Below are 12618 nucleotides of genomic sequence, written 5' to 3'. Positions count from 1 at the left end.
AGTGACTGGGGATTGAGCCCCCTGAGAGGGGCCGGGCTGGGGGAGGGGGCTCTGCTGGCTGGGCCTGACTTCCCCTGGGTGTTTCCCGCCGTCCCTAGGGCTGAAGGGCTCCTTCTCTGTGGAGCTGCCCATCGGCGTTGACCTGGCACCCGCTGCCAAGGTGCTGGGTTACACGGTGCTGCCCAATGGCGAGATGGCTGCCGACAGCGTCTGGCTGCATGTGGCCAAGTGCCTCCCGAACAAGGTGAGCCTGGGGCTCAGGGCGGAGGAGCCTCTGGGTGGGGGAATCGCTCCCTGCCCCATAACAGGAGCCCTGAGCAGGGGCATTGCTGGGTGCCCTCGGCCCCTCCCTTCCCAGCCTCACAGCAGCGCCAGGGTCATTGCGGCAGTGCCAGCTCTGGTGAATTGCTCACTAGCCATTTCGCCCCCCCTGCAGGCGTTCCCACGGTGACGGGAAGAGCTTCGGCCCCCGCACAATGGAGGAGCAGGTGCCTGCCCTCCCCCTCCCATTCCGCTCTCCCTGGCCCCAGCGAGTACCTGCTCCCCCAAACCCTTCCTGCCTCCCCCAGCCCAGCCTGCCTCCCCCGCGGACTCAGCCCCTCACTCCGGGCCCAGCAGGAACCTGCTGCCTGCCTGCCCCACCCCTCGCCTCCCCGTCCCCAGCTCCCCAGAGCTCCTGCTTCTGTCCCTCCCACCCCACTGACCGGGACCCGGCCCCTCCCCGGCCCACTCTGGGCTCCCCGGCAGGTACCTGCTGCCCTGAGCCCCCCCCCCACTCCCCAGTCTCCACAGCCACTTGCTCCCCCACCCCCCAGAACTTCTGCCACCTCAGCCCTACCCACTGCCCATCCTCCGACCCGCGCCTGCCCCGCCCAGCCGGGGAGATTCCTGGGGCGGGGGCAGGATATGATGGTCTGAGCCCCCTTCCCCTCTGGAGGCTTGCAGGGGGCCAGCTGGCCATATTTCTCTAGAGGGCTTCTAAGGGGCCACTGCCCCTCCAGTCGACTGGGGCACAAGTGTCATGAGGGGAGGGGCCCCTCTCCTCCTCTGGGCCGGCAGCCGGCTCCCACTCTCAGCAGCTGAGCAGCAGAGACTCCCCCCCCCCCCCCATGAAGGCTGGAGCTCCCCTCTCTGGGCAGCCGGCAGGGGCACGTCCCTGTCATTGAGAAAAAGCTTTCGCCAGGGACCAGCCGTCAGCCCCCTCCCCACTGCACATAGGGGTCAGCTGGGGGGAAGGCCCCTCCCCTCTCGGACTAGGGAGGTAAAGTTACAGAATTCCTCCTCCACCTCTCCCCTCCATCTTGTGGGGTCTGGCTGAGTCCTTCTGCCCCCTCCCACTTCACCCCACTGCCCTGGGGGTAAGTGTGGCCCTTCTGCCCCCACCAGCCCGAGGTGGCAGTGCACTGTTACCCGGAGGCATTTCAATGCCCCCCTCGGCAATGGCGGCTGCCTCCCCGGCAACTGGCATCTGCTTGGTATTGGCCTCATCGCTCAGCCTTCAGCCGACCGCCCCCCCGCCCCCGCGCAGTGCTGTGCGTGTCCAGACACCCGGGGGGGGGGGGGCGGGGAGCGGAGAAGCCAGAGGACAGGCTGCAGCCCCAGGGCTTTGTCCTCATCAAGAATCTCAGGACTTTTTGGGGGTCTGACTCCAGAGTTTTATCTGGTGGGGCTGGTGATCCTGTCATATCCCTACCCCCCTGCACCTCCTATTCCCCCCCTCCGGGTGTCTATGTATAACTGCAGCTCCCTGAGCCGCCCCACGGGGGTGCTGAATGAGCCTGGGCTGCCTCAACCCCCCACCCCCAGCACCCTTCAGCCAGCCAGGCCTGGGGCCGGAGTGACACTCGGTGCCTGCCCCCCCCCCCCGCCCGGGCCTGTCTCCCCCTGCCCCGGGGGTCTCTCCCCTCCCCTGTGACGCGCTGTGCCTCGCCAGGTGAAGCTGGCCTTCTCGCAGGACCGGGCCCTGCCGGGCTCAGAGCTCCAGCTGCGGGTGCAGGCTGCCCCCGGGTCCCTGTGCGCCGTCCGCGCCGTGGATCAGAGCGTGCTGCTCAGGAAGCCCGAGGCCGAGCTCAGCGTCGACACGGTGAGTCCAGAGCAGCTCGGCCCCTCGCCCGGCCCCTCCCGACGAGTCCTCCCCCCACGCAGGGACAGTGATGCACGGCCGCTGGGGGACACCCCTCGAGGCCACCTCTCCCCGTCTGAGGGCTGCTCCCATGGCACTTGTCACCCCCTAACTCTGGGGGGTCCCCGCTTGCCTGTTCTCCCATCAGCCCTTGGAGTGCCCCCCTCCTGGCACCCCCCTCACCCCGGCTCCGGCTGGGAACATGGAGCTCGGAGCTGAGATAATGGCGGGGTAACTGGCGCTCGCTCTCCAGGGCAGAGCTGGTCCCCAGGGGCGGGGGCAGGTGAATTCCCTGCCCCCATGTACAGCAGGGGACAACTAGCCAGGTGCATTGTGGGAGTTGTCCCTGCCCAGGTGACGATACGGAATCGCACTCAGCCCATCGCTGGCATCTGCAATCCAGGGGCTCCCGGGCTCTGCACACGGCGAGTGGAGCCTCCCAAGCCCCGTGGGGCAGCAGGAGACGGGACTTGATGGGCAGGAGCTGAGTCACGTATCCCTGTGAGCCGTGGCCCCAGGGCCAGCCCCCGACGCGGCCCCTCTGTGATCCAGACAGCGTGGGGGAGGGGCGCTAAGAGCCATTTGCTGCCCCACAGCGAGAAGGGGTAGCTGCCCTCCCCCTGCCCCAGGTTCTCCCAGGGCGTTGGGAGCCGTGGGTCCCTCTCCTAGGGCTGTGGGGGGAGGTGCAGGGACAGATGCCCACATGGGCAGTGCCGTAACGAGGGCAAGGCGAGTGAGGCACTTGCCTCGGGTGCGGAAAGTCAGAGGCGCAGAAAGTCTCATTCGGCGGCAATTCAGCGGCAAGTCCTTTCCTCCGAGAGGGACTGAGGGACCCGCCACCGAATTGCCACCAGTCGTCAGCAAGGGAGAGGGGCGGCATGTCCGGCTTTTTGGTGGAAATTCGGCGGCGGGTCCCTCAGACCCTCTCGGAGGGAAGGACCTGCCACCAAATTGCCGCTGAAGAACAGAGGAGAGGAACCTGTCGCCGAAGAGCTGGATGTGCGGCCCCTGTCCCTTGCCTCGGCCGCCAAAATCCCTAGTTATGGCTCTGCACGTGGGGTCTGGGGCTGGGGGATGGGCAGGGTGGGAGGAGGTATCCAGGCTAGAGATGAGGCTGGGGCGAGAGCGGAGGTTGTGGGGTGATGTGTTAGTGGGAGGAGGGGCAGGAGCTGGCTCTGGGGTAGCTCGTGTCTTGGTTTCATGGCTGATGTCATGTGTGTTTGTCTTTAGGTCTATAACCTGCTCCCTGATTTTCCCCGAGGAGACTATCCCAACGCAGTGCGAGAGCCGGAGTCATGTCCTCCTGTGACCGCTCCCCTTCTAGTTGCTCACTGCCGTGCCTTAGGTCCCAGGTGGAGGTGTCGCAGAGGGACTAGCAGCTGGACTCCCCCTCAGCCTGACGCCTACAGCCTGTTTAAGGTAGGGTTGTGCCTGGCCAGGCCTTACACTCCTCTATAGCTGTCACGGACTCCCAGCTCGTGCCCACTCTTGGCCCCGTGTGGTCCGTGGGGGGAACCCCCTTTAGTGCGACAGCCCTTCTCGGGGGTCCACGCTCTCTTGGTGGTTAAGCCCCTCCAACTCCTAGAACTGCACCTCTCTGAGCCTTAGCATGTCTGTCTCCCGCCGTGGGCCCCCTCAGGGAGTCCACTCGCTCTGGATCCCCAGGGCCTCCACCCCCAGAGGGAATAATGCCCCCCTGTTCTCTAGACCGCAGCGACTCTCAGCCAGCGTAAAACAGGAGGTTTATTGAGTGTCTGAACCCAGCACAGAAAATTCTCAGGACCTCAGGCCTGGCCTCCCTCAGCCCAGCACATCCCAGTCTCCCTGCAGCCAGGTGGGCTCTGCCTGCTCCCCCTCTCCAGCCCAGAGCCCCCCTGCTTCCCAGCTGGGCCTCCGATATCCCTGGCCCCAAGCCCCCCCTCTTTCCAGTGTCTCCTATCCAGGTAAACAGGGTCACCTGGGCCTCTCCCCTCTTCTGTCCTCTGGCCCCTCTGGCTGGAACCGGCTGGTCAGGTCACCGGGGTCCTCTCCCCGCAGCCCATTGTCCTCCCACCGACCAGAACCGGCTGTGACTCCTGAGCTGGGCCTCTGGGTCACCAGGTCGCCAGTCACTGGGGTGTCCATTCTCCAGGCCATTGGCCGGGATCCCAAGTTCCCTCGCTGGTCCTGTGTACCAACAAACTCCCTCTCCCCTCACCTGGTTAAACCAGCAACACCCAGGGAAACTGAGTCTCACCCCCCTCTGCATGCAAACCATTGGAAAAACAAGGAAACAACAAGAAAATCCCCCACTTCATCACAATAGCCGGAAAGGACTAAACTGGCTCTGATATGCCCAGGGCTGCTGGCATCCAGGGGCGAATCCCACCAAACGGTCCGGCCTGTTCTAATGAATCCCCAGGGATGCTCCTAGCAAACTCAGGCCTGGGATACTGTCACGGTATCCCCGGGCAATGCTCTGGAACTGCTCCCCACAAAGCCAGTCAGGACTTTGGGGAGCCTCCTCTCCCTTGGAGCAGACTGTCTTCAGGGCAAGAAGCTCACACGGCTTCACCTCCTGGGTCTGACCTTGGAGCATTCAGCATCCTCTGCCCCTCCGTGCGCTTCCCACAGCGAGTCCACCCAGGCAGGGTCCTGGGGAAGCCAGAGGGTCCTGCACCCCCACTTCGCAGTCAGATGTGACTCTTAGCCAGCCAGTAAAACAGAGGTTTATTTAGATGACAGGAACACAGTCCAAAACAGATCTTGCCGGTACAGACAACAGGACCCTTTTTAGTTAAGTCCATCTGGGGTGGAGGAATAGCTCAGTGGTTTGAGCATTGGCCTGCTAAACCCAGAGTTGTGAGTTCAATCCTTGAGGGGGCCATTTGGGGAACTGGGGTAAAAATCTGGGGATTGGTCCTGCTTTGAGCAGGGGTTGGACTAGATGACCTCCCGAGGTCCCTTCTAACCCTATGATCTGGGGCCCCAGGTAGGCCACTGCCCTGTTGGGAGGCCCAAGCCCCATCAGGACTCCCCTCCATTTCCAGACAGCTTCCAAACTGAAAACAACCCCCCAGCCTCTCACTCAGCCTTTGTTCAGTTTCCTGGGCCAAGGTGTCACCTCGCCTCTAACCCCTTCCTGGGTTCTCACATTATATGCTCAGGTATCCTCCCTCCAGCCAGTCTTCCATCCCCCAATGCAGATCGTCCTCCCAAGCCAACACCCCCCACTCAGCATTCACAGACCACAGTAAGAACAGTCCCTTTTCGTCATATCTCTCCCCCCTTCGAGACCGAACTGAGCGGGGTCCCTTCAGCCAGTGACCTGGGGAAATTCGAACCTACCCACGTTCCCAGAGATGCCCCAACATCCCTCCCATTCCTTGGTGAGAATTACACAAGGCCCTTCCAGTTTCACACCCCCCTTTAGGTCGGGTGTGCTCGATGGCACTCGTAGTTCACATGTAGGAAGGCTTATGTGTCCCGTGCCCTTTCCCCCCCCCCAATACCCCTGGGGTTCAAGCTGGGCTGGGGTCTTCTCCCAGCTTTCCAGCCTGGAGGGCTGTGATTCGGGCTTTCTTGGTTCAGAGCCTCCCTTTTGACCTTGGCCACCCTCTGGAAAGGCTCCTCTATGATGGGCAAGGGTCCTACAGCCATTTCCCCTTGTCCCAGGCCTTCCTCACCCTCTGGCAGGGGTCACAGGATCGGCAGTGCTGTCGGACATGAGTAAAAACCACAGGCCAGTAGAAGTTGTGTAGCAGCCTCTGCTGGGTACGCCAGGTTCCCTGGTGCCCTGAGAGGGGGATGTCATGAGCCCGGTACAGCACCTGGTGGCGATACTTGCGGGGTACCACCAGCTGCCTCCTGATCCCCCCTGACTCCATTTCCCTTGGGGGAGCCCATTATCGGTACAGGAACCCCTTCTCCCACAGGAACCTTTTCCGGCAACCTCCCCCCATGGTCTGTACGACACTGAGGTCAGCCAGGTCCCTTATCTTCCACAAGGAGGGATCTTTCTGCAACTTGACCTGGAACTCAGCAGCTGAGGCAGGGATGGGGACCTGCTCCCTTCTGCTGGCTGGGTCTGAGGCCGCAGCCTCTCTGAGTCATGTCCCTGGGCATTCCCTCCCCACCAGGTTAGGGTCCTGCACCTCGGGCAAAGTACCCTTCCCGTTGTCAGGACGCAGTGCCCCTCGCTGGGTCTGACTATGGGTCACGACTAGGACACCCTGGGAGTTGCTTGGCCAGTCCTCCAGGTGCCCCCCCCCATTAATACCTCAGGGGGCAAATGGTGGTGCACTCCCACTTCCTTGGGGCCCTCCTTGGCCACCCATTTCAGGTGTACCCTCACCACGGGCACCTTGAATGAGGTTCCGCCCACCCCCATTAGGGTCAGATAGGTGTTGGGCATCACCTGATTTGGAGCTACCACCTTGGGCCGGGCCAGCGTAACCTCAGCGCCCATGTCCCAGTATCCATTGACCTTCCTCCCATCCACCTCCAGGGGAACAAGGCATTCGCTCCGCAGGGACTGCCCCGCATCCACCCTGTAAATGGAGAACCTGGTATCCGGAGCATCCAGCCCCCCAGGGAAGCTGGCCTGGGGCCCTCCTCCCTCCTGAGCAGTTGGGAAGCTGTCAGCCCCCCTTGCCTGGGCCATCTTCCCCTCGTCCGGCTGGGTCTCTACGAAATTGACCCTCTGTGGGTTCGGCCTGCTCAGTCTGTCCCTTAGCTTGGGGCACTGGGTCCGTATGTGGCCACTCTGGCCACAGTAATAGCAGCCCATGTCCCGTGGGTCCCCTTGAGCTGGCCGGTTGGCCCTGATGCTGGATGTTCCCCTTGGGAGGGGGTTCTCTATGCTTCCCCTGTGGGAGGTCCCAGGGTCACTCTCTTTCTGCATCATGGCAGGCCTGTTCCTTTGGGACTCCTCCCTGTCATCCCCTGCCCGACTGTCCACAGATTCATCGGCCAGCTGGCCTGCGTGCTGCAGGTTCTCTGGCTTCTGATCCATCAACCATCACCTCAGGTCAGATGGGCACTGCTCATACAGGTGCTCCAGTATGAATAGGTCAAGCAGGTCCTCTTTAGCTTGGGCTCCAGCTGTCCACTTGCGGGCGTACCCCTGCGCCCTGTTGACCAGTTGTAGGTATGTGACCTCACGGGTTTTATGCTGACTCCGGAATCTCTTCTAGTACATCTCAGGAGTCAGCCCAAACTCGCGGAGCAGGACCTTTTTGAAGAGTTTGTAGTCCCCTGTCTCCACCCCTTTCATTCGGCTGTACACCTCCAGGGCTGTGGAGTCCAGTAAGGGGGTGAGAAACTGGAGCCTGTCTGCAGGGTCAACTGTGTAGCTCACAGGCATTCTCAAAGGCCGTCAGGAAGGTATCTATGTCCTCCCCCTCCTTACCCTGAGCCAGGAAGCACTTATCAAAGCTCTTTGCAGTCTTGGGTCCACCCTCACTCACCACAGCCAGGGCCCCACTGCTCCTCAGCCGGACCAGCTCCAGCTCATGCTGATGCTGCTTCTCCTCATGCTGATGCTGCTTCTCCTCATGCTGGTGCTGTTTTTCCCCGTTCCTTCCGCTCCTGCTTCAGTTCTTGCCTCCTTAACTCGAGCTCTTCCCGTCTCAGCTCCCTGTCATATTCCAGCCGCATCCTTTCCAAGGACGGGGAGCTCCGCCGGGACGATCCCCTGCTGACCGCTGGGATCAGGGTGCCCTTGGTATTTACTGGGCTTCCCCCAACCCCTCCCCTAGGTATAGGTAGGCAGGGTCTTGGGATGTCCTTGGCAGCAGTCTGACCCCTCCCAGCCAGGTCAGGCCCCGGGGCCAATGCTGCATCCACCGGGTGGCATCCCTCAGGGACAGGGCTCGGTTCATCCAAGCGATCCTTCTCCTCCAGCTGGGTAATTAGCTGTTCTTTGGTGGATCTCCCAATGTGCAGCCCCCTCTGCCTGCACAGCTCCACCAGGTCGCTCTTAAGGCGTTTAGTATACATCTTCCTGCTGGCCACTCGCTGGTCTGTGATCTCAGCTTTCCACTGTTCCAGGGAGACCTTTGGTGTGCCAGCCCTTCTTCAGGTCACCACCTCTCTGCCAGGGTCGAGCTGCAGACTCCTCCGCTCCTGGAACCGCTCACTGCGATCCCCCAGGGGACCCTGTTACTGCAGAAGTCCTTCTCTCTGGTCGCACATTCTTCTTCGAGTGATTGCTCCTATGCATTCCAGTTAGGTGTGCGCGCCGCGCGTGCACGGCTCTTCGGAAGACTTTTACCCTAGCAACACTCGGTGGGTCGGCTGGGCGCCCCCTGGAGTGGCGCCGCTATAGCGCAGGATATATACCCCTGCCGACCCATCCGCTCCTCAGTTCCTTCTTTCCGCCCGTGACGGCCGTTAGAACAGTGGAGCGCAGCTTAGCTGACCTCCACCTCCCTAGCTACTCGTAGTTTCTCTCGTTTAGTGTATAGTTTATAGTTGTAGTTAACTTTATTTGTTTGTAGTATAGGATTTATTTTCAGGGGTTCGGGGTTTATCCCCTTCCCCTCACCCGTTGCCGGGTCCGATGCCCGGTCCACAGGGTTTTACAATGCTCGGCCGGCCACAAGCCATTGCCGACAAGAGATCCTCTCCTAAATGCCTTGAGGATTCTCAACTGACAGATAAGTGCCGCATTCGCGGGGCCTTTGATCCTAGAACAAAGGGGAGCGGGACTTTCGTCTCAAACAGCTCCTGAGGGAGGCAGCTCTTGCTCCTCCGCTCTCGGCGCCGAGCGCTGGTTAGTCTTCAAGGAGCGCTCCCTCGGCACCGGTTCCCCGGTGCCGCCAAGGCCTCCCGGCACTGGCCCTCGCTGACTCCGACGTCCACTCGGCATGGTTCCCTCTCCTGGAGGATGAAGAGGCACAATATACTTGCTGCGTCCGAGCCGCCTGCTCTGCAGCCGAGCGCTATGCTCAGTCGGATCGCCCGGCACCGATGTCTGCCGCGGCGCCGACAATATCCGCACCATTAACTCCGGCCAGGCAAGAGCCGTCGAGTCCGGTGCCGGAAAGCTCCCCGGTACGGACCGTGGTCGAGCTCGCTATGACGCTGCGTCCGAGCCGCCTGCTCCGCAGCCGAGCGCTATGCTCAGTCGGATCACCCGGCACCGAGGTCGGCCGCGGCACCGACAATATCCGCGCCGTTAACTCCGGCCAGGCAAGAGCCGTCGAGTCCAGTGCTGGAGAGCTCCCCGGTACGGACCGTGGTCGAGCTCGTTATGAAGCTGCATCCGAGCTGCCTGCTCCGCAGCCGAGCGCTACGCTCAGTCGGTTCGCCGGCACCGATGTCTGCCGCGGCATCGACAATATCCGCGCCGTTAACTCCGGCCAGGCAAGAGCCGTCGAGTCCGGTGCTGGAAAGCTCCCCGGTACGAACAGTGGTCGAGCTCGCTTTTCAGCGGCGTCCGAGCGGCCCGCTCCGCAGCCCGAGCGCTCTACTACGTCGGGCTGCCCGGCACCGGTGACTGCTACGGCACCGACAGTATCAGCACCGTAGACTACGGCCTCGCAAGAGCCGTCGAGTCCAACACCTGAATGCTCCCCGGTGCGAGCTGTGGTCGAGCTCACTATTCCCTCCACGCTGGGAACATTTCCTCAGCGAGGGAGTTGATGGCAAGGGCAGAGCCTGCGCTGCTTAACCCCCGACATCGCCAGTGCGGGTTATATGGTCTTTTGGCGAGCCTGTCTTGCTCACGCCACCCTGCGTCGGCACCGCAGAGCGGCACCGTCCCCGATCGCGGTCCCGCAGACGTTCTCGGTCCCGTCACCGATCAAGGTCCCGACGCCGCTCGTGGTCTCGGCACTGTTCTCCATTGCGGTACCTTTAGTACTCGTGGCACCGGCCAGCGTCACGTTCGCTGGTCCGGTACATTTGGCACCGATCCCGCTCCCGGCACCGCCCCAGGCACCGAGACTCCCGTACCCACTCCTGAACGTCGAGCCTCGCGCTCTCGGTCGACCGCCCAGCACAGCTCCGGTGGCAGGTCTCGTTCTCGGTACCGGTATGTCTCCGGGTACCAATCCCCGGTGCCGAGTCGAGCGACGTCAGTTAGAGAAGGAGACTCTACCAAAGGCTCTTCAGCTCCTTCAGGGCCACCCAGTCACGCATCAGTGTTGCCACGTGCGGACACTTCATATGCGCAGTACTCTCTTTTCCGATGTGCCCTCCAGAGTCTTCCAGGAGACCTATCAGAGGTCCTTCTAGTCACCATGGGCGTACTGCCACGCCAGAGGCATACCGGTGCTCCCATCTCGCTCCGTTCCGTCGGAGCTCTGGGTGCCAGAGGCGGCAATTAGCCGTCCCCCTGCGACCAGTACGGAGCAAGCCCCGGTTCAGCCACCGGGCTCCCAGATCCCACCGGATCAGGAGGTCGTCCAGGAGTGCGAGCCCACACAGGACCTGCTTGTCCCTGGCCTTTCTTCTTCCTCCTCCCCAGCTGAGGTGGGGGCAGGAACGTACTCCTCGGGCCCTCCTTTGATCGGAATGCAAGTGCATAGCATCATCCAGGGGGTACGAGTACCTAGGTACATCTAACCCCCCCCCACTCCCTTGTCGTCCAGTCCCTCAATGGGATGGAACGCCATGGCCAGCAGGCACCAGCTCCTAGATCCTAGGGGGCTAGGCGACTGGTCTTACGGGGCCGTATGATGTACTCGGCGGGGGCCCTGCCACTTTGTGTAGCAAACTAGCAAGCCCTGCTTAGCCGCTCCTACGGGTGGCGGTGGGCGACTTTACAGAGTCGGTTCTTCAGAACTCACGTCAAGAGTTCGATGCCCTCCTGGATCGAAGGAAGAAGCTGGATAGAGCTTCCCTCCAGGCCTAGTTGGATGCAGCTGACTTCGCTGCCACGACCCTGGCCTCGGGTGTGGCCTCGAGGCGCATTTCCTGGCTCCGGTTATCGAGCCTTCCCTCGCAGCTGCTGTCCACTATACAGGACTTGCCCTGCACTGGCAAAGGCCTGTTCTCTGAGAAAGCTGGCCCTAGGCTGCAAAGCCTGAAGGGCAGCAGGGTCACTTCCCGCTCTCTATTAGCATGCACACACCGGTGCTTAGCACCGACCTTTCCGTCCCCAGCCTCACCGCTCTTACCCTGCGCCTAGGCAAAGACAAGACTTTGCCAGCAGGCATCACTTATGCGGTCGTGGGCGTCAATCAGGCCCTCAAGGTTAAGGTCCTTCTAACCATCCTCTCATGAGCGATTCCTCTTGCAACACGTGCGGACGCTCCTCTTCATCGGAGCTATACAGGAGGTGCCTAGGGACGAAACCTAATCCCCTAGGCGAAGGGAGGTCTCAGACATATCCTAGACCTGCGGGTCCTCAACAAGTTCACGCTGCGGATAGGTTCCGCATGGTTCCCAGGGGGACCGTCATCCCACCCTTGGATCCCGGAGACTGTATGCCACCCTCGATATGACGGGCGCGTATTTTCATGTCCCCATTTCTCTTCCGCATTGGCTCGTTCGAGGGACCTCCGAGCCCAAGTACCAGTCCTATGGGCATTGACACGGACCTATTCCGGTGTCTAGGCCTGATCATCAATGGTAAAATCCACTCTGGTTCCGACACAGGGAATAGAATTCATTGGAACCACCCTGGACTCCAATCTCACCAGAGCCTGCTTACCTCAGCCTTGGTTTCATGCGGTGGTAACAATTGTACAAGGTCTACGGACCTTCCCGACAACTTTGGCTCGCACTTACCTAGGTTTCCTGAGTCACATGGCTGTCTGCGCGTTTGTTTCCAAACATGCCAGGCTTCGCCTCTGTCCACTCCAATCGTGGCTCACCTTGGTGTACCACCCGGGCAGAGATACCACCCTGGTCGTCTCGTTCCCCCTGAGCATCCTAGGCTCCCTCGACCGAGAGTCAGTGCCCTCCCTGGTGTATCCAGGGATGCTGTTCCATTCACCCCTCGGGGTCCCTCATGACGGACACCCCATCTCTCGGCTGCGTGCTCACCTGGGTCAGCTTCGCACTCACGGCCTTTGGTCGGCCCAAGAGCTGGCCTTACGCATCAGTGTCCGAGAGCTGGGAGCAGTCTGCCTTGTATGCCAGGCTTTTCAGCTGGCGGATCGCCTCAGCAGATCCTTCCGGTCTCACAAGTGGTCGTTCCCTCCGGACGGTATCCATTCCGTTTTTCGGAAATGGGTCTTTCCCCGCATAGCCCTCTTCGCTCCCGCGAGAGCGAAAACAGAGAGAAGTCCTCCTCATTCCAAGACCTCTCCCTGGGCTCAGTCTTGGAAAGGTTTCTGATGCCGTGGATGAGCCATCGGCTGTCCAATTTCCACCGTTCCCGCTGGCTTGCAGGGCCCTGCTAAAACTCCGCAGGGGCGGAGCGCACCTGATCATGATTGCTCCAGCGTATCCCAGGCAGCACTGGTACACCAGGTCGCTACCCCTGTCGGTAGCCAACCCTATTTCCCTACCTCTTGGCCCACACCCCATTTCGCGGGATCGCAGCAAGCTTTACCACCCAGACT

At 61.5% G+C, this 12618-nt stretch overlaps 1 protein-coding gene across 1 annotated transcript in view; it reads left to right on the top strand.

Moving 5' to 3' along the window:
- LOC123356422 (alpha-2-macroglobulin-like protein 1) overlaps window positions 1-12618 on the top strand; it is a 79660-nt gene that overhangs the window by 13678 nt on the left and 53364 nt on the right. The window contains exons 3-5 of the mRNA XM_044999667.1: window positions 99-244; window positions 1934-2083; window positions 3353-3541. Of these exons, the coding sequence (XP_044855602.1) occupies window positions 194-244; window positions 1934-2083; window positions 3353-3541 (390 nt within the window). The 5' untranslated portion in view covers window positions 99-193. The remainder of the gene's footprint in view (window positions 1-98; window positions 245-1933; window positions 2084-3352; window positions 3542-12618) is intronic.

The sequence above is a fragment of the Mauremys mutica genome, chromosome 25, assembly GCF_020497125.1.
Source record: "Mauremys mutica isolate MM-2020 ecotype Southern chromosome 25, ASM2049712v1, whole genome shotgun sequence".
NCBI classification, from domain to species: domain Eukaryota; kingdom Metazoa; phylum Chordata; order Testudines; family Geoemydidae; genus Mauremys; species Mauremys mutica.
The sequence above is the reverse complement of the archived record's forward strand: the minus strand, read 5'-3'. Positions and strand labels throughout refer to the sequence as shown.